A 20,873-nucleotide genomic window follows, 5' to 3' on the forward strand; every position below is an offset into this window, starting at 1 on the left:
GAAAGGCTTACATTCTGCATGGCAGGGGCTATAATGTGTACACCTCCTAACTGAGGGACTTCCCTCGTCATGTCCAAATGATATAGAAGCAACATCTGCAACTACTCAGACAGGATGATACAAGTCTGTCCGCACTTATTTTCTGTATTTTAAAATAATTTCTTACTTTACATTTATTTAACTGAGAGCATTTTGTTTCTAAACATTAAATACAGAAAAATTGGGTTTACGTTCTTACTCATATTGATTTCCCTAACTTATTCTCCCTACCAATCTTTCCATCCAGAATCACAATATGTTGCATATGAACTAAGCTTTATATTTGCTTAGGATGATGTACAATAAGTGTGTATAAGTACTGCCATGAAACAACACATTTTCTGTCTTCAGTCACTGAAGAAATATTCCTATACTGTATCCTGTAGAAGTTTTGCAGAAAACTCCTGCCTCCTAGGAATAAACAGGGGCTACTAAGGAATGAGCAAATGGCTTCAGAACCAGTCTGAATGTGCATCTGATTTCTTCACTAAGTCTGTGGTTTTTGTTTGTTTGGTTTTTTGGTTAGGGTTTTGGGTTTTTTTAAGGGCATATTAGTTTAAGTAAGGTATTCTACAGGATTTTATAACTACTGCCTTTCCCTTGCAAGTAGGCTTCTCCTGTATGACTAATCCATGGTCCTCTTCTTGATCACTGTCTTAGGAGTGAGTTAGTTCCTCCCATCTTAGAAGAAAATCCTGCAACTTTGAAGTCAGCTACTCCAACAACTCACTTGTATTCCTAAAATCAAAGTCCCATACAATGTCACACCAATGCCTTCTCAGTGTTGTACAGTAGCTCAGACTACTGCATAGGTGGACGCAGAAGGGAGAAAGATCTGAGTTGCCAAGTTAGTGCAGCCTACTGCCTAATTCCATGAACACTGACGATTTAGCAGGTGAGAGAGAGCTGGCAGGTGAGAGAGAGCTGGCTAGGAAGCTAGAAGCTGTTCTTAAAAAGTGTGCTATGGGCAGTATAATCAAATTTTTTTTGGAGACTGAAGCTGAAGTACGTCTGTGAGGAAGTGAAAGAGAAAAATATCCTCCAAAGATCTAGGCAAGTTAGAAACCTTTGGGGTCTATCTAGAGAGCTCAGAATTCATTGTCATTTACCTATCATTATATTAAAGATCTGTGTATGTAAAAGAGTGACACACTTTTTTTTCTTTTTAAAAATTTTTTTTCAAGAAAAAGGTTGAAGTTGGATGTTGGTCTCATGAGTACCACTTTTTGGACATGCAATATTTAATAGACTTTAACAATACGACACACGAAGACATCTGAAATCTAATTAATCTTTTGACATTTGACTAAAGTCAAAGCAGTGGACCACAAGATGAATAAGGATACCTCACCCATGAAGGTTGATGTTTCTTTCATGAGGTGCAAATGAGTTACAATGATCTGACTACAAAGTTTTTTGCAGATCTGTTCCTTTTTAATAGTTGTCCCTGCTGTAAGCACCTAGCATGCTTTCTTAATAGGATATTGAATATAACAACTGCTGTAGCCGACATTTTACATTTCCACCAAAAGTCCTTCCTTAGTAACTTCAGTTTTTACACAAACTGCTTGAAGTACCACATACTACTAATAGTTGTTGCATTTTTACACAACTCAAAGACTATTTTTATTGTTCTAAACCCCACAATTTTACTTTTAATTTAGTTCCTGAGATTCAACAGTGTTAACACATAAGGATTAGTTTAGGATTTGCTGTACATTACAATTGAAACTTTTCAAACATTCAAACATCTTTGCTTACACTGCTAGTGGTGGTTAATTCAGGATAGTAGCCAAATACAGGATCACACCAGCAGAGCCTGGAAAAGGTCATTCTGTTCAACATGACTGTACTGAACTTTATCCATAAATCACCTCCTTGTACGACCATCATGAAAAAAATTTGATAAACCATTTATGGAGTATAATGAGATTCCAAAAAAGCTAAAAAAGTAAACTCATTCGTAAGTAATACTGGGCTGCAAACAATTTACTAGATTGGCTTTGAATTACAGTGGAAAACTTTCCTAAAGACAGAGTTACTTGGAGTTATGTTTTATACATAATTAAAATGCCTGTTTATATAAACATAATAAATTTGAAGCATTATCAGGAAAAAATAGCTGCAGACAAACTATCAGAAGTTGTCCACTGCATCCTATAAGACCTATTTTCCAGCAACCTGTTTTGTTCATTTCTTCAGAATGAGGATCCCAATGAAGCAGCTAAAGCCTTTGAAACACATTTCTCTACACTCTAATATACTACGTCCTACACTCTAATACACTATGTCCAAATGCTTCCTATAAGCAAAATGCACACGATGCAACAGTTAGAATTAAGAATTTCTTTGCCTTTGAATATGACCTGGAGACAAACAGGACTCAAAGTTTGAAAGCACTACTAACTACAGACAATTAAAATGATTTAACATTTTCTACTCTTAATTTGTACAAACTACTTAAAAAACAAAAAAACCCAGAAACACAACAAGAAAAGAAACAAAAGTGACAAAAAGACAGAATTGAAGGCAAAATAAAGAGCCGATATATCCATGAATTGTACTGAGTATAAGACTTTTACTACATTAAGTGCTGTGATGCACTTGGCTATTTATTACCCATCACGTTCCACATAATTAAGCAGTCTTGCACACTAACATCACTGATTTATCAAGCAGCCAAACCTTTGTGGTTCATCTCATGTCTAAATTTGTCAGTATGTCAATGCTTGTCAATAGACATAACATGCCTAAGACAGACAGTATGTCTTTTCAGTAGACTGCCCTAATGCCTGTCTAGAGAAACACATGTTCATCTACTGTACTCCTACAACACCTGCTTAAGAGCTGATGATTCTAGCATCTAGAACCAGGTGTTCATTTTGTAGCCAACAAATATTAACCCTTTTAATATGACAAGCACAAAGTAATATATAGCTGGTTGTTTCATGACCAGTAGAACTAACAATACCCCATTTCCTACAGGTTTGCATCCTATATCCCTGCCTACCTCCACGGTAATAAGTCACCATCCTTATCACCGATGACTCCCTTTCCCTATTTGCAAAACCTTGGCACTGCTTCATCCTACGTCACCCAACTATAAGCATGTGCTATAGTGGGAGTTGCTCCCATACACTGACTGATTGTGTGGGATCATCACACAGGTACCCTCCTCAGGCATTGACCAACACACTGTTGAACTTGGTGGTTACAATCCTAAAACAGAGAACTGCAGATATCCTAAAAAGCAAATGGGAAGTGAATACAGAAAAGACCAGGGGGATATACTAATTAATAGATCTTTACAGGCCTATTAGTAGACCTCAGGATACTATAAAAGAGTATAAGTTTTAAGCTTTATAATTTTAAGTTAATTTAATAAATGCTAATGGAAATAGAATTCACAGATGAGAAGGTTTCACCTCCATCAGTAAGAACTATTATAATCCAGGTTATAAACTCAAACCAGTTAGCTCCACTTTGATCATGTCACAACTTTATGATAAAAGAAGGAAAACTGTTCAAGAATGATGTTCCTCTCCCATTTACATTCTTTAGTTCCTACCTGAAGGTGAAATAACATCTTTTGGGTTTTTGCAACCTAATTTCCATAGGGATGGTCCAAAATAATAGGTTACAAACAATGTTTTTTAAAATTTTGTAATTTGGAAACTTCAGGTATTGAAATTCTTTTCTTTCTGTAAATATATAAGTACATATATTTTTTTTATTATTTTTTTTTTCATGTCATGTATTGCACTACTCTGCTGTACATTAGCCAGGAACATTTAATTGATAAGCCCATACTATTGCCTTTCCCTAAGCTATGGCACTAATGTGTGTCTCTCCTTTACTCAGATATTATTAGAGAACAAATATATACTTTGTATATGCAGACCTCTATGCTCTCTCAAGTTAACTTAATATTGTCCAATGAGTTCAAAAGATGGGGAAAGGGAGGAAAGAAGGAGACTGGCAGACAGAAGCCAAGACAGAGGGAAAGAAAGTAAGTCTCACATTCTTAGAAGACCATGCTAAAAATGACCACTATTGTCTTGGCTTTTTAGCATCTCCCCTTAACTATTCACAAGAGACCCTACGTTAATCCCAGTCTCCTTACTGAATTCCAGTCTCGGTAATTAAACTGAATCATATTATTCCCCCCTGACTATTAAGTGGAAATTGTCATTAATGTTAACAGAACATTATTTAATAGCTGATAACAAAAGCACAGGCCATTTTAAATTCCCCGTGTGACTTTAGTTGCATATGTTATTCTCCATTTCACCTTTAAACATTACAAGTGGTTATCATTACATGTCTGATGTATTGTCACACAAAAGGACACAGTTCAGGGGAGAGAGAAATTAATGCTAGGCAATCCACACTGTACACAAGTTGCTGAAATGCACAACCTTATCATTGTTATTAATATGAAATCACAGAAGTAGTAATGAAGCAAGTGCCATCATGCAAGATTTCCTTGAGAAAGGAGGAAGTTCAACATGTAAGCCACAACCCATTAAAAAAAAATCTCCTAATACAACTCCTTTAAACAGGAGAGAGTTCTGAAGGCTAACAGGCACAAAAGGAAACAGTGACAAGGGTCTCTGATCTATCTGCAAAAATACTGCTTCTTCGCAGCTGAAGAAAGGAATACACAGAATCACAAAGAAATCCTGATTGCTAATGTCTGGACTCCTGGAAACAAAAAAACTTGACAGGACTGATCTCCTAACCTGAGTTCCTTATAACATTTTTTTAGGGTATTTAGGGTTTTTAATTTCTAAAGCTCCATATATACATGAATTAATTATCACACTGTAATGGGGAAATAAGGGAAATTGATGACCCATAATAACCTGTCTTCAGCCTTTTTTTTTTTTTTTAAGACAGCAGAATAGCTCATGAATGTTGAATGCCTTCATTAACAGCATGGATACAGAGTGTTAATAGGATGGAATAACATGCACCTTCAACAAGTTTGCAGATGACATTGAAATGAGGCAAGCAGTTGATGTGATGAAGGGCTGAGCTAACATTCAGAAAGAGGTCAGGAAGCTGAAGAGCTCAAAAAATGGGCTGCCAGAAACCTCTTAAAGTTTAACAAAGGCAAATACAAAGTTCTGCACTTGGGAAGGAATAAATTAATGTATTATAACAGGCAGAGGCTGGAAATACACACACCATGTGGTCCACTCTCCTAAACATCTTGATTGCCCTCCTCTGGACTTGCTCCTGTCTGTCAATGTCTGTCTTATAGTTTGGAGCTCAAAAGTAGACACTGTATTCTAGATGAAATCTCATGCGTGCCAAATAGAGGAGAATAATCACTTCCCTCGACCTTCCAGTTATTCTTATCGAAGCCCTCTTTTGCCTTTATTGCTGCAAGGGCACACTGCTGACTCACGTTCAACTTTCCTATTTGGACTCCAGGATCGTTTTCTACAAGAGGGAGCTTAATTTCCATTTTGCTAGATCATGTTTTTCTCCATCACACAAAAATAATTCAAAAATGACAAGTTGAATATCAAAGATAGTGGCAGAGGAAGTTTAAGGTATTTTCCTGTAGCGAACACTACATATTTACAGTTGGTAATGAAAAGGATAAAAAGCCCTCCAGTTTGTATGGAATAACTTTTCTCTCTTTTTCATTCAAAGAAAATCTTACAGTCTACAATTACAAGATCAATACCTTCATATCATTCTTGTAAACCAAATTTCAGAAGTTCTTTACTCAACAATTAGGCCCTCAATCAATAAAGCACTGGCCAAACCCCAGGTTTTCAGCACTCTGAAGATTAGCCAGTGGGGAAAAGGAATGAGAGAAGATGGGGACATTTTACTTGAGATAAATTATTTTTGTCTGCTGTGCTGTTTTTCATACTCAGGATGAAGTTCAGTGAGTCCAAGTTAGTGTTATCCAATTACTAATAATCTGAAAATATTACTGGAGTCATATATGACATAGCACAAGGAAAAGATAAAAGACTTTAATAATGTTTCTATTCCACTTCCTTAATATGGAAACTAGCATGATGGAAGAGATGCGTTTTATTTTTGGAGCAGATGAGAAGTGAAAGAGCACTGATATACTACCAGCAGCATAAAAAGTACATGGGAGTTTGCTCTGTGAGACAATGAAGAGGAGATATTTAGAGAATGGATGCAGTTTTGCTATGTTGTTAAATAGTTTTGCACCTAATTTGCCATGCAGAAAGGCAGAGCATATTACTTTGACTAAGGCATGCCAATTACGTGGTTACAGTGCTTGTGGGACTTGAGCTAACTTCTCTGCATATCGTTATGCAGTTTTAACAAGTTATCCTGTTGCAGCTCAGGTCAGTGCTAACTTAGGATTTTGCCCAACAGAGAGCAGATGTGCCCACAGATAGTAAAAGCAGTACATACATCTAAACCCCAAGCAACCCCAAGCAGCTCTAAGTGTGATAGGCAGTTTGCTGAGAAATAACAAAAGAATCAGAAGCCTATGAACCATCCCTCTCCAATTCAGTCATATTTTCCTCTTCTTTCTTTTCTTCTGGCCCTATTCTCACACCACTAACTTCAGAGTGGATCTGTTTGAAACAGAGGAGAGGAGCATGTTATTAGCTACAATGTCAAGTTCCAGTTCATCTCCTGAATGATGGCATTGTCCATTCAATCCCTTCAGAGTAAAAAGGACCAGGAATTCAGCTCTCCCACTTTCTGAGTGAGTGCTTTAACTGCTAAGGTAATTACAAAAACGAGGGCATGACCACTACTACCAATCTTGATGGAGTTTTAGGCTGGTATGTGTTCGGATATTATTTTTTTTTTAATTGCATATATAATGCAGATCCAATTCTTCAAATTTGCTCATCACCATCAGTGTTTATCCTTAAACCATTAATCACACTATGCCTCATCTGGCTCCTCCTCTGATGTGATGACTACAGAAAAGCTACACTCTGATGAAGTTTCCCCCTCATACCCCACCCAATCTTTTCCTAGAGACTTTTATGAGGTTTTCTCTCAACTCTTGGCTTCACAAGAGACCTAGCTGTCTCTTCACTGTCTCTCTATGCAAATGTCTTCCTTTTCCTTCTGCAGGATATTATATACTGCTATGCCAGTAGTCTAGGTCTTTGATTTATTCTATACAAATAGTACAAACAGTAGTGTGGATCTGTATTGCTGGATGTCACTCACTCATTAATGATCAATAAAAGTAATACTATCAGTGTGAATATTTCTAAACAAGTTTTTAAATTTATATAGATTTCCAACAGCAGAAACTTTCTCTTCATTTTGTAAGCAAGAACCAATCTCTAAATAAAAGGAGCTTCGATAATAAAATATAGTGAAATGAAGACATGAAAAGGTTTTTAAACTAAGACTTTGATTCAGTGTCAGACATTCAATGTCAGATTCAACGTCAGACATTGGAACAGGCTGCCCAGGGAAGTGGTTGAGTCATCATCCCTGGAGGTACTCAAAGAGCGTGTAGACAGGGTACTCCATAACATGCTTTAGTGCGCATGGATGATGGTTGGACTCGACGATCTTGAAGGTCTTTTCCAACCTAAATGATTCTATGACTTCATAGTCAGTTTGGGCCCCACCCCGTCAGTCTACATCACTAGACTGGAACAGAAGCTAGTTTTTTAGAAAGTGCAGTAATATTGTACAACTTATCCTTTCACAGGTTTGAGCAGTGAGAAAAGGAAGAACTGGCAGAGGCTCGCTCTGCCTGCATTCTGCACTGTTCTGGTCAGAGATCTAGCCCACTCCTTTCCAAAGCCATTCCTCATGGGCATAACATAACTTTCAGTCAGTAATTCTTTTGTAACAGCATTTTCTTGGAGGAACAGCTTTCTAAAAGTTAAATTTATAATGAAATCAGTAAGGGAGGTAGATGAAGTGATGAGGAGTACCAGCCAGTTACAATGCAATCATCTAACAACCACTATAGAATATAAATACATAAAAGTCTACAGTTTCACACAGTGCCAGATATTACAACAGACTAAGAAACATCTATGGTAAGGAGAATAACAAAAGATAAAGATGACATACCTTCTTCAAAGAGTAGCATCATGTTCGTACTTTTGTTAGCAACCATGTTATTCAGTAAGGCAATTACAGTTTGCATTGTATTCCCAAGTATACTGTCTTGGTGTTCCTGTAAAAACAACAACAAAAAAACCCCAAATAAAATAATCTAGTTTTCCTTTTGCAAGGTTAGAAGATGACTATTCCCTTCCAAAAATGTAGTAATACAAATGCAATACTCTCTTAGTCCCTTAGTTCAACATTCAAAATACTAGAAAACGAGCCAAATATCTTAGTAGGTAACATCAATTTCAGGGAGTCAAATCTAAAAACCTGGACCAAAATTTCTCCCATGTTCTTTTGAACTGAAAGAGTTCCTAATTATGTCTAAAATTTTAGGACTTTTAAAAATGACATAGAGCTTTATCAACCTAACCTCTGTATATTCAGAACCAGGAACATTTTCCTTTGTATGATATTTCTTTTATTAATGGTATTAATTTTACTCTTCAGTTTCAGCTTGATAACCCACAGTAAGTCGTAAAAGCTATTTGTTTTTTGTTTGTATACTTTCATAAGTATAAAATTAATTTCACATGCACATTAAAGACCTATTTCTGCATTGAATTGCATCATCTATGACGTCTTTCTCATGCTTGATGATTGCTTCAGTGATTTTTCACAATTTTCTGAGACTACGCTGGTAAAAGGAAGGCATTGGGATTTATAAAGAAATTTATTTTCCTCCCTTACAGTTAAGACTCTTGCACATGCAACCTGAAAAGGGTGGATAAGGCAGTGCAATCAAAGCATTTGTTTATTCATGGTAGTGACAATAACAACTCAGGTAACTTCCAAGAAGCCAAAACAGGACAAGCTTTTCCAAATCTGAGTCTAGATATAAATATAAGCCTGAATACATTTCAAATCTCCCTAGAAGTTTCAGGAAATATTTTGTCTGATTTTTCAGACTCAAAGCCAGATAGAAACATACATCCAAAGTGAAAATAACAACATTAAGAAAAAACGGTCATATTTCATATATTGTAGACTTTTCACATGCACCTAGGTGACTTCCATGCTTCCCTTTCCCATCAAATCTCTCAATATACTGATATCACTCAACTACTTCATTGACACAGAATACGCCATCTATTCTGATCCATCTCCTGTCTGACAGTAGGCCTTTGAAAAAAGTTAAAATTTAAGCTGGACAAGATGAAAGATTATTGGTCTGAAGTTAAGTATTTCAGATGACAAAAATTACTTCAGCCCTTGAATACAAAGGAACACCTTCCCTGAAAGTTCTTTCAGGAGACGAGTGCCGGTGGCCAAGAACAATTTATTACCTACATCTCTTCGCTCAGGTATTTATGACCTTCTGTCTCAGATATATGCTTGAAAACAGCAGTAATCTATCCCTCGTTGGGGTAATCTTATTGACCATCTAAATACCATACCTGGTGGAGAATTAGGCTGCTTGACTGTTACCCAGCAGCAATCACAAAGAACATATTTTACGATTCTTCCAAGAATTCACTTCAAGCCACCCTATGAACGTCATTCAGAGTGATAACTCTAGTTTGTAAGTCACTTTTTGGGTTGGGACAGGACTAAGGCAGCAGCACTGCATTTAGGATAAACCACACTATTTGAATCCCTGCCTGGAAACTTCATATAACTGGTTGAAAGAAATTCTGAAGTGAAACACTCCTTATTTTTATTTCTTGACCATTCTGATAAAATTCAGAATACTGTGAAACGCAACTTCGATGCCACTTCAGAAAGTCCTCTGTTACAGTGGTTAAAAAGGGTCATGCTATGTGAAGAACAAATGTTTTCCTTTAAATGTTTAACTACTGAAGGAAAGATTTTGACAGGCAGAGGCTCAGATGGTTGCTTTGAAAGCATAAATTTCTGTTTCTGCACTCAAACCCTAAAACTAAATGCTATTATTTTCTGTAAATACCATGAAATATACACGATAAGGCATAACACATTAACAGATAAAGAAATATATAAACATACACAGCCTCCTATTCAACTTCAGGCTGTATGAATTTTCTATTCGTACTAGAGCACTTTACACTGGATCATAAGGAGAAGAGACAAGGAAGAGTGCCTCTCAGCCTTTTGAAGGACTGTAGTTTCCTATCAAACCCTAAAAAAATATATATCCAAAAGCCCCAAAGTTCTATTTACTTTACATAGCAATTTGAGATGTCATTTATGATTTCTATAAAGAGTACAATAAATATTTGTTCCTCTGAAGGTTTAAAATACAGCCTGATAAATTTAAAAGCAATGTTGGAAAGTATAAACACTACATTCTTCAAAAGACAAGGTAACCAGTACAGAAAAAAGATACCATAAAGCCATGTACTAAAAATAAATTTGAAGTTATTTCCTACAGATAGCTTAAGGGTAAGAAAAACATTTTTTCAAAAGATCAACAATGTGTTTATCTCATAGTCTATCATCACAATATCTTATTTATTCTCCTAAAGAACATTTAGAAAACAATACATCAGATAGTAAGAATGACCGTTTGTGTTATTGAAGTTAGATACATACTCTGAGAATACAAAATTAATAAAAGAAAAAAAAAGCACAAGTGCCAAAATGAGAGCTGACTCAAATATTTTCTTTGCAAGTACAATATTTCTATTACTGCCTCATATATGTGAAGTAAACATCTTCTAGTAAAATTCCCTTTTGAGATATGCAATTACAAGAGAAGCTGGTAGTTGCTTACGCTAGCAATCTTTTGCATTCACCAGGTTAGGAACATTAAAATGAAGCCATCTTTGCTTTTAACGGAGATCAATTACACTATACAATCCCCTACTGAAAGACTAGCACTGATGCTTTTACTTATATCAAAGCATGTGTAAACAGAACTTATCTTAGCCTAAACACATATAAACCAGAATTCAAGATGCAATGTAGATATCTTGAGGAAGGAAAATGGTCTATTAATGATTAAAATAATCTTACAAATGGTATACTCAGCTGTACTACTAGACTTTTAATGCATGTATCATAGATAGTTTTTGACAAGATACTAGGTTTCAGGAAGCTACAGGTATGCTTTATTTAGATAAGTCATCACTGATTGCTGTTATACTTGATTTTAGAGGTTTATATAAAAATATTTAACTTCTTCATAATCTATCAAGGGGCAAAGCTGATCTAATTTGTGTGCACAGCACCACAGACTGTGGACATTTAACGAACAGTGCACTTGACAGCTTTAATAAAACATAGCATTTGCCAGCAGAGATAATTAGAATTGAAGCAGCAAAAATTCTAGTGTTTGGCAACACAGATGAAACAACTTCATTAAAATGTACAGCTTCGGTGAATTAAAGGCAGGAAAGCACTGGACCCTGAAGAATCAGTCTTCTCAAAACTAATTGCTTCAGTGCTTAAAAAGGACAGCTATGAAATACCAAGGGCATAACAAGGAAATACTAGCACAAAAAAAAGGAACCACAGAAGATAAATCAGGCTTTTCAAGCAGGACTGCACTGTATTTAGGCCATTAAACTTTTCATTCTAATTTTGAAGGGTTGTATGTTAACAAAAGAAATCAGTTGAACTATTTTTTTTTAAAGCCAGTTAGGTAAGAGGGTGTGAATTAGCAAAGTGGGAGTATGAATCTTGGCAAGATACAATGGCTAAAGCTGCCATTTCTCTTCCTTTAAGTGGATTAGAACTTCGAACAGCATAGGCAAACTACAGTATTTTAATTACAATTTAGATACTGCAAGAGATGGCAATTGTGATAAGAGGTTACCAGTTTGGGAGACTTCACATACATGCCTCCTACTCACATATCTAAGAATCCAAAAGAAAATGCACTAAATGCTGTGTTTACAGATAGGCTGTAATTAAATCTAAGGACCACTATATACCACAGCACTACTGCTCATTCAATACAATCAGAGTGATTAAACTTTAACTATAAAGGGACTCTCCTTCTCAAGATTACATATGACCTATGAAAGCAAGTTAGGTAAATAAGGAGATGTAACAAGATGGAGGCTTGATTTTTCATGCACTAAATCCACTGAAAGAAGAAAACTATAGAAATGAACTATATCCAAATTACATTTACTAAAAGATGCCATTTTTATGTGATGATTCTTTGGCACAGTATAGTTGAGATAAAATAAACCAAAGCATTGATGCTAACAAGGACCTCTAACAAGAGCACAGTTTAATACTGCATTCAACCTAGCTTATTTTGTTATAGTGTATTACTTTGAATATATGAAATAGAGGTTCAGAAACTTTTCTGGACATAACAGTAGAACCCTTCTGTATGAAATGGTATTATTAGCATGCAGCCTGCAAGGGACATTCACAATAGCATATGCGGCATTCTTCAATCACAAGAGGAAGCCCACTCAGAAACAAATTTAATCCAGCTATGTACGTAGTTGGCTGATCTGCTCTTTAACATTTTGTGACTTTTGATGCATAAGACCAGTTATGCATAAACTGAAAGCATATAAGTATGGATCTCTAACATTAAGGTAATACTATTTTCCTTATTGATGATCTAAGTCACAAGTAAGCACAGCCATGTCTCTTGCTACTCTGCTTTTCAAAAATCAGCCTTTTTCAAAAGCACAGTTCTAACAGAGCTAATATTTCCAAATATTTTCCTCTAGGTATGGTAATACAATAAAGAGCAACTACTAATCTGGTAACCCATTTCTGAAATAATCATGCTTCTCAGATGTATCACAACAGTGATATATTCAGTCCACACATGAAGATTAGAATTCTTTGCAACTTTCACAGAAATTCCTGTTGGAATATTAAAAAAAAAAAAAAAAAAAAAAAGAATCTGTATTCTTAGTCACCAAGTGCTTAGGCAAAGTCAATTGAGGACAGGGAAACAGTAGGAATTTTGAAGGACTGATGAAGGAGAAAGGATACCATTAATAAAAACCTAGTATGTCAAGTACCAACCAACACAAAGCAGTAATGTAAATCTTAGGTTTTGTTTTCCTACCCACTGCAGCAGGCGATGCAAAATTTCACAAGATACTTTTTGAGAAGTACATCCATTTTTTAGAAGTATATCAATTTACAAGTGTGTTCTCTTGCCATATCAAAGTTCAGGTTTTCAGACACCTAACAATCTTGGGTTTTTATTCTGGAAATCATTTGTTACCCCCTTTTCATTTCACCAAATTCCTTGTTATCTTGGAGACAAGCATGTAATTTTATCTGTGTTAATGGTCAGAATCTCAGGAGGCATAAGGAGGAAAGGTGACATTTACAACAAACAGAGCTCAAGAAAACATAGCCTCTGTAGAATGAAAAGATAAAATTTTTTACTTTTAGAAAACCAGCTTCTGTCAAGATCATACAAGAACTTCTTTGGCACAACAAACATAAAGGACTGAAAATATAAATAAGGCCTGTGCCCTTTCTCTTCTCATTTTATTCCCAAATCCCATGAGAATACAACTTCAAAGAATGGACATGTGAACAAGAACAGTATCTTTAACACCACCTATTAACAGGGTAACTACTTTTCCTCCTTTAAGACGACCACTTCATGTTTCACACTTGAGGAAGTTGAATAAACAATGCTAATCCAAGCAGGAACATTTAAGCAGCGAGTTAGGGATTACAAAACTGTCCTATGTCAGCAAGCATGAGATTTATAAACTATAAGAAGAGAAGAATACTTAAATCTGTTTGGAATTAGAGGTAGACAATCTTCAGGTTATTAAGAGGGAAATCATATGAAGGTTTGTCATCAATACTACTTTATACACGATGAAAAGAGAAAGATTCCAGGATATCAGCACTTTTAAAATTAACATATAATTTTTGTAGTATAAACTACCAAAGTCCCAAATCTTGAGTAAGAATTTCTTTTTGTCCTTGCTTTTGTTTTGTATTTATCTGACAAAAAAACCCCAGCTATTGACATGAAAGTTTCTGTTAGTCAGTTTTCAGTGAATTAGACAGTCATCTTGGGGAAAAAATAACCAAACCAACAACAGAAAACTAATGGTCTGATTCAGTGAAATTCACATACCATTTTTTGTCTAATTTTTGGACAAAGACAGGATAATTTTTTTTGCAGCACAACACAGAAAACAATAACCAGCCATGCAATCTTACACTCATGGTTACAGAGGAAGTGCAAAGCAACTCAGCAGTAAAACTCTAAATGCAAAGTCGTTTCTTCTTCCTACGGAATTGCACCTAATTTTCTGGCACTAACAAAACCTTAAAGCTTCTCCTTTTGCTCCTGAGAACCTTAGCGAAAGAACTCATTCTCCAGGGAAATTTTCTTTCCTGACAACAGAGGGAGCCTGAGAAGACTCCTCTCTCACATAGTCATGCTCCTTCACAGGGAAGACACTCTGAAGCAATTTCCTATAAAAACATAATTTTCCCCATTACCTAGAAAGAAGTATCCATGCAATTAGCTTCCCAAGTATTAAAGCTATTCATTGTGATAACACTCAGAAACTCCCTTAAAAGAAAAATTTTCTCATGACTGAAGAGAGAGTATGAAAAAGAAGCTATATAGATATCTTACTCTGGAGAATTTAACTTCCTCATATCAAGGAAGATCCCAGCACTCTGGAAGCATTCATGCTGGTATGTTCTGAAGAAATGAAGCTCTAGAAGTAATTGATACCACCACAGCAGTAACTTCATATTTATTATCATAACTCTGTAGATGGTTTGGAAAGCCTCAAGTGTATGTGAAACATTTGAACTGCAACGTCACCTGGGACCTGCAATCAACCATTACACCAAGGCACTTCCTTACCAAAATATTCACTTCTCAGACTTGTGTTTTCAGCATTAATTAAAAGCTAGTTCTTGAACAGCTTCAGAATGACAGATACCAATCAACTCACATCTCTTTTTCTGCATGGATTTTGCTTTAATGTAAAAGACACTTTGCCACCACAAGGAAAGAAGTTTAGATGAGTTTGGGGAATTTGCTGGTGACATTTTTAATTTAGAGAACACAGATCCATTAGACTTATCTGATGGACCATATTAACACTTTTGACTGGAAAAGGTTTGAAGGGTTCAAAATGGAATTTCTGCTTAAAACCATAAAGAGAGACATATGCTGAAGAGGGTGCCAATTTAGGGTACTCACCTAGGATACTGAAAACTTAGTTTCAAGTCTGTGCTGGAATTGTGCTGTGCAGGGATTTGAATATTGATCTCCTATACCCTGCGTTCCTTAATCCATCATCAGCTGTTAAGGAATGGGTCTCTCTCTCTTTTCCCCAGAACCTGCTTGCTTCTCTACAGCTAACTAGTTGCTCAATCAGTAGTTAAAAGCAAAACCTGATACAGACTCAGTTTACACCGCCTACTGAGGTGTGTAAGATTGACATTGAAATACCTTTCCCAACACTTTCCCTATCAACTGAAAAAAAACCCTAACTGTGGAAAAACTAGACTTCTCTGAGGAAGTAAAATGGATAGTAAAAATATCTATTGCCTCTCTCAATCTCAAAGTGAATGTTTTATTCTTCATACTCACAGACCATCTTAAAACTCAGTGGTGCTGGTGAAAAAGGTGTTGAATGAGAAGCCATGGACTGACAAAGCAGCACAAAATACTATTTAGTTTGAAACACGCTGTTTTTTCACACGTTCACCTTTACTCAATCTGTAAATGCAACAGAGAACGTTGATAATTCATTTATTCAAATTACATTAAACTTGAAAACAATGAAGGGCTGTTAAATCAATAGGAAGCATCTGCTGAATCTTCTGTTACTAGATTCATGGTACAGTCTCATTACCTTTGGCACCTTCAAAATAATTTTATTATTTCTTAATTTCTACTATTAGGTTTTTTAGGTATTATTTAAGTAGTTAATTACTAGTCTGAAAGACATTAGGAAATTCTCACTTTTTTGTATCTTTTTTTAAGGCAGCCTGTTAATCTCAATCTTGGACACCTGTTCGTAGAGATTTTGCATTTTCCCAGAGACATGCATTTAGAAAACAAACATACTCAACATTCAGACTGTATCAGCTATCAACTATTCACTCAGCTCAGAGTACACATACTACTGTGTATGGATGCCCTAGCAAATTCATGTCCCAGCCCTTCCCCACTCAAGTTATTCCTCTAGCAGCAAGGTACATCTTCTTTCATGTTCCTGTCCTGGGCTTAGACAGACAAGCAATTATGCTCTAAATAAACTATATTCCTCCTATGACACTAGGCAGACAAGGCAAGAGAAATTATGTACTGATAAGTGAAAACTCTACCTAGCAAAACACTGTTTATTAATGTAAGTAAAAAATTGTTAATTTACTCATCATCACAGTGCTTTTTTGTGGTGTTACACTCAATAAACATTAACTCTCAACAGTAGTTATTTGCTTAAGAGTGAAATTCATATATACTCTAAAGAAATATTATAAGGACATTTTATTTGGCATCATTTTTCTTTGCTTAACATTCATGGTCAACACAAGACAATCCATGATTGGCCCAACACTTAAACTATAAGAACTCCCTTTCAAATCACCAGCCTCCTCCCTTCCTTCTGACATTGCAGAAGGTTACAGAATTGGGTATCTCCTCCATTTTAGCACTATTGCTTCCAGAAGACTGAACACTGGAAAAAAAAAAAGTATAATGGATGATAGACTCACATGTGTTGGGTTTGTTGGGGGGGTTTTGGGTTTTTTTGTTTGTTTGTTTTTCAATCAGTTAATTAAGGACCATGAACATTAGCAAACCTTTACTATAATCACATTATTAAATACTTACAAATCCAGGAAATGAAAAATATTTTAGGTATATTACAATATCTTTGTGAAATATAGGAATAGGGTTTATGCGTAAACTATCTCTGTGAAGTTTCTTCCTCTATAAATTAGTGGTATATGATTTCTACTCTCAACTCTATCTCAAGTTAATGTTCCCTGATAAACAGTATGTATATTACACAAACACACTTTCATACCCCATGTATCGCAGTGTTAGCTTGGCACTTATTCAAGAACTCAAGGATGAATGCATTTTCTTCTTATGCTAAGCTGTGTATATGAAGTCCAAGAATAAAAGGAGCTGGGATGAAAGTAAAAATCAATGGTCTGAACAGAATTGAACTATGATACTGGAGCAAAGATTCAGAATTTGAAGGCAAGATTAGAATTCATAGTAGTCCTAACTCTGTATGTGCCACAGTGACTAAAACTCTCCTGAGTATAAGTAGATTTAATACACATATTTAAGCTAAATAAGACTTGAAGTATTTGCTACCTCTCTTAACGTCAGTTTACAAAAAGAAGTATTTGTGAAAGCCAGGCCTAAAAAATGTAGCGTTCGTAGGAACCAAAAAATCTCCCTGCTCTCAGAGAAACAAGCCTGGTATTAAGAGCCACATTTGGGAATATTTGGAAGGAGCAGTTTGGATTCATAGCCAGATGACTTCGGAACTGGAACAAAAAAAAAACCCAACCAAAAAAAAAAGCAATTAGAGTTTCTTTTTCAGAAAGAAACTTTTCTTCCATTTCTTATTCTATGTCAATACTAGAATCACACTTTCTCTTGTAGACACAACAGGAAGGAAGCTTACTGTTATCCAAAAAACTCCCACAAAGATACAAACTACCCATCAGCCTAACTTGGTGTCTAACGAACAAGCCACCAACTCCATTCTTTAATCAAATTCTGTGCGAGGTTAACATGATTTTGTTTTATTAGTGTTTACCAGAAGGAACAGCATGTAGTTGGGATAAAAAAATTAAACAGAATAAATAAATCTAGAGACTAAAAACACAGAACTTCAAGGTTAAATGACAGTACCTTCTCCCTGCTTAAATTGTTCTAGGATGATGCTGCAGTTTCCAGACTCCACGGAGTTTGCTTTTAAATTAGTTCTGCCTGTGGCAGCAGAACCAAAGATGGCATACGTATCTTGGTTATGTTAGTCTAAGACAGACATAACATTTTTTCCCTTCATCATGATCTTTATTTATTCTTTTGTTTTCTTCCTGCTTTGCATTTAATACTTACTCTGTCTCTACCTGTGACCCTAGAAAAAGTGAACATGATGAAGTTCACTTTAGTAGGTGTCGTGGTTTAACCCCAGCCAGCAACTAAGCACCACGCAGCCGCTCACTCGCTCCCCCCCCCCCCCAGTGGGATGGGGGAGAAAATCAGGAGAAGTAAAACTCGTGGGTTGAGATAAGAACAGTTTAATAGAACAGAAAAGAAGAAACTAATAATGATAATGATAACACTAATAAAATGACAACAGTAGTAATAAAAGGATTGAAATGTACAAATGATGCGCAGGGCAATTGCTCACCACCCACAGACCGACAACCAGCCAGTCCCCAAGCTGCAATTCCCTGCCCCTCCCCTTTCCAGTTCCTAAACTAGATGGGATGTCACATGGTATGGAATACACTGTTGGCCAATTTGGGTCAGGTGCCCTGGCTGGGCATGAGAAGCTGAAAAATCCTTGACTATAGTCTAAACACTACTGAGCAACAACTGAAAATATCAGTGTTATCAACATTCTTCACATACTGAACTCAAAACATAGCTCTGCACCAGCTACTAGGAAGACAGTTAACTCTATCCCAGCTGAAACCAGGACAGTAGGTCATATTTCAGGTACATATTTCAGCAAAATGCTTATGAAATGACAGCCCCATTTTAGCTCTATAAAATACTGACAGCATGAATGCAACATCAGTCACAGGAATTATATCTTCCAGCGACTGGAATTCACTGATATTGGAAGACAACTGTTTCCTTAGCTGGCAGTGGTCTGCCAGTGATGCTAGTCTACAAAGCAGCTTCTGAACCAGAACTGATGGGAAGAAAGTAAAATGGAGAAAGAAATGACAGCTAACAAGAAGGCAAAGGCACAACTTTGGATTTAAAAGCTGGTCTTAACTCAGATCTACAAGAATACAAGGGAAGGACACCAATTCTGCTTCTCACAAGCATTTGCAAAGCAGTATCAGATGCTATGACTTAAAAGAATGTATACCTCTTGCTGCTACATATGATCTCACCCATAATTTATTCCATTTTTATAGGAGGTTAACAGATGGATCAAAGACAGAATCAAGAATGACTAACATCAGCAAAATAGGAAGTTCTTCTAAACAAGCCCTACTTCTTTCTCAGAGGAAGTTATTCTGCACTTTATTAGTACTATTCTTAACAATATGTTGAACACTATTTTTTAATTTGCACATCTTTCCAGGGTAATTTCCAACTGATTTATTATAGTTTTCTTCATACTCTTGCCTCACCTCTTCCTCCCAAGTAATTTCTATTTAGGTGCCTACATACTGATTCAAGAAATGAACTTTAGGAATATGGGTTTGAAAATTGGTATAGGTTACAAAACCAAATTCTAGTTATTAACAACAGAGATATATTCCAGTCACCAATTTGTGTTTTCTTTTGAGCACAGGTTCAGTTCAAACCTTCCTGCTTTCTGTGACTGTTAAGGAAGTTATCGCCTAGAAACCTAAGAGATACACTATGAAGGCACTGCAAACATAGTGCCTTCAACCCCCCAAAGAGTGACCTTTATTTCTTTTCCCCCTCAGGTAGCTCATTTCAGTAGTAAACAGATACTACGTGTTTATATCAGAATTTATGTCTATTGCTTTAAAAGGACAGGATACATTAAATATATATATATACACACATAAATATAGATATACACACACATTTTCTCGTAAATTATTTTAACTATGACATACAAAATTCAAATGAAACCATTCTAGCAACACTGAAAAATTAATGACTTGACATTCTACGTTGTTTCAAAACAGAGCTGGATTTTCCATTCCTTCAAATATGCAAGACTTCAAAAAAGTGTTCCCAGTCTGCACTGATGCACTCCCTAGGTGTATCCCACAGTGGTTCACTTTCTCCCACGAAGTGTAGTGGACTAAAGTTCTTCTATTTCTCCTCATTTTAAGTGAAAGTCCAGGTCACCAGAAGCCTCTGCTATAAGGAAAATTTAATGTATACAAACTGAAGCAACTTCAGTAGGAGATGGTGAGATGCTAGTGAAACATCTTGCCTAGTACTCAAAATACTTATTTTGAGCTTCACACACCCAGTGTCAGCCATTCCCTCTGGGTGATTCTGAACTTGGGATCTGCACTTGGCCCCTTCCCCATGGGCATTCCTGATTAACAACTACTGGCTGCCCTGAGATCTGCCTTTCTCCTCTGCTTTCCATGCCACTTTGTGCAGAAATTTCACCCTGAACACAAGAAGCCTTTCTCAGTGAAACCTACATTCAGATTGGAATAACATAATGAAACACTGAAACAACCCAAATATTACCTTCCTCAAACACCACACTCAAGTCCTGAAAACCATGGAGCCATCACCAGTTCCTATCAGCAAGGTTCTGCTGCTCTGGTCAAGTTGTCTACCAACAAAGAGTAGTTTTATTCTCATACAAACTCATAGCCTGAAAAGGAGCTGGATATTTTTAAATCAAAGTACCATTTTGATGCTAAGAGAAAGACATAAAATATCATTAAGAACTAAATTTATTATCACTAGAGGCCAGACAGAAATTTTAGCCCATATACAATGTCACAATGTGTCATTGCACTGTGAAAGGAAAGAATAAGGAAAAAAACCAGCACCAAAACACCCCCCCCCCCAAATAATTGGACCACTGGATTAAGATAGCATAAAAATGTGTTTTATATGAACTGATCAAAATATTAACTTTGTTAGAACATAGGGTCCTAGTAATAACTGAAGCAGTTAA

At 36.1% G+C, this 20,873-nt stretch overlaps 1 protein-coding gene across 1 annotated transcript in view; it reads right to left on the reverse strand.

Annotated features, from left to right (window-relative positions):
* Positions 1–20,873, reverse strand: part of ULK4 (unc-51 like kinase 4) — a 266,896-nt gene that overhangs the window by 81,743 nt on the left and 164,280 nt on the right. Inside the window, exon 32 of the mRNA XM_075055583.1 lies at positions 8,101–8,206. Coding sequence (XP_074911684.1) covers positions 8,101–8,206 — 106 coding nt within the window. The remainder of the gene's footprint in view (positions 1–8,100; positions 8,207–20,873) is intronic.

The sequence above is a fragment of the Buteo buteo genome, chromosome 2, assembly GCF_964188355.1.
Source record: "Buteo buteo chromosome 2, bButBut1.hap1.1, whole genome shotgun sequence".
NCBI classification, from domain to species: domain Eukaryota; kingdom Metazoa; phylum Chordata; class Aves; order Accipitriformes; family Accipitridae; genus Buteo; species Buteo buteo.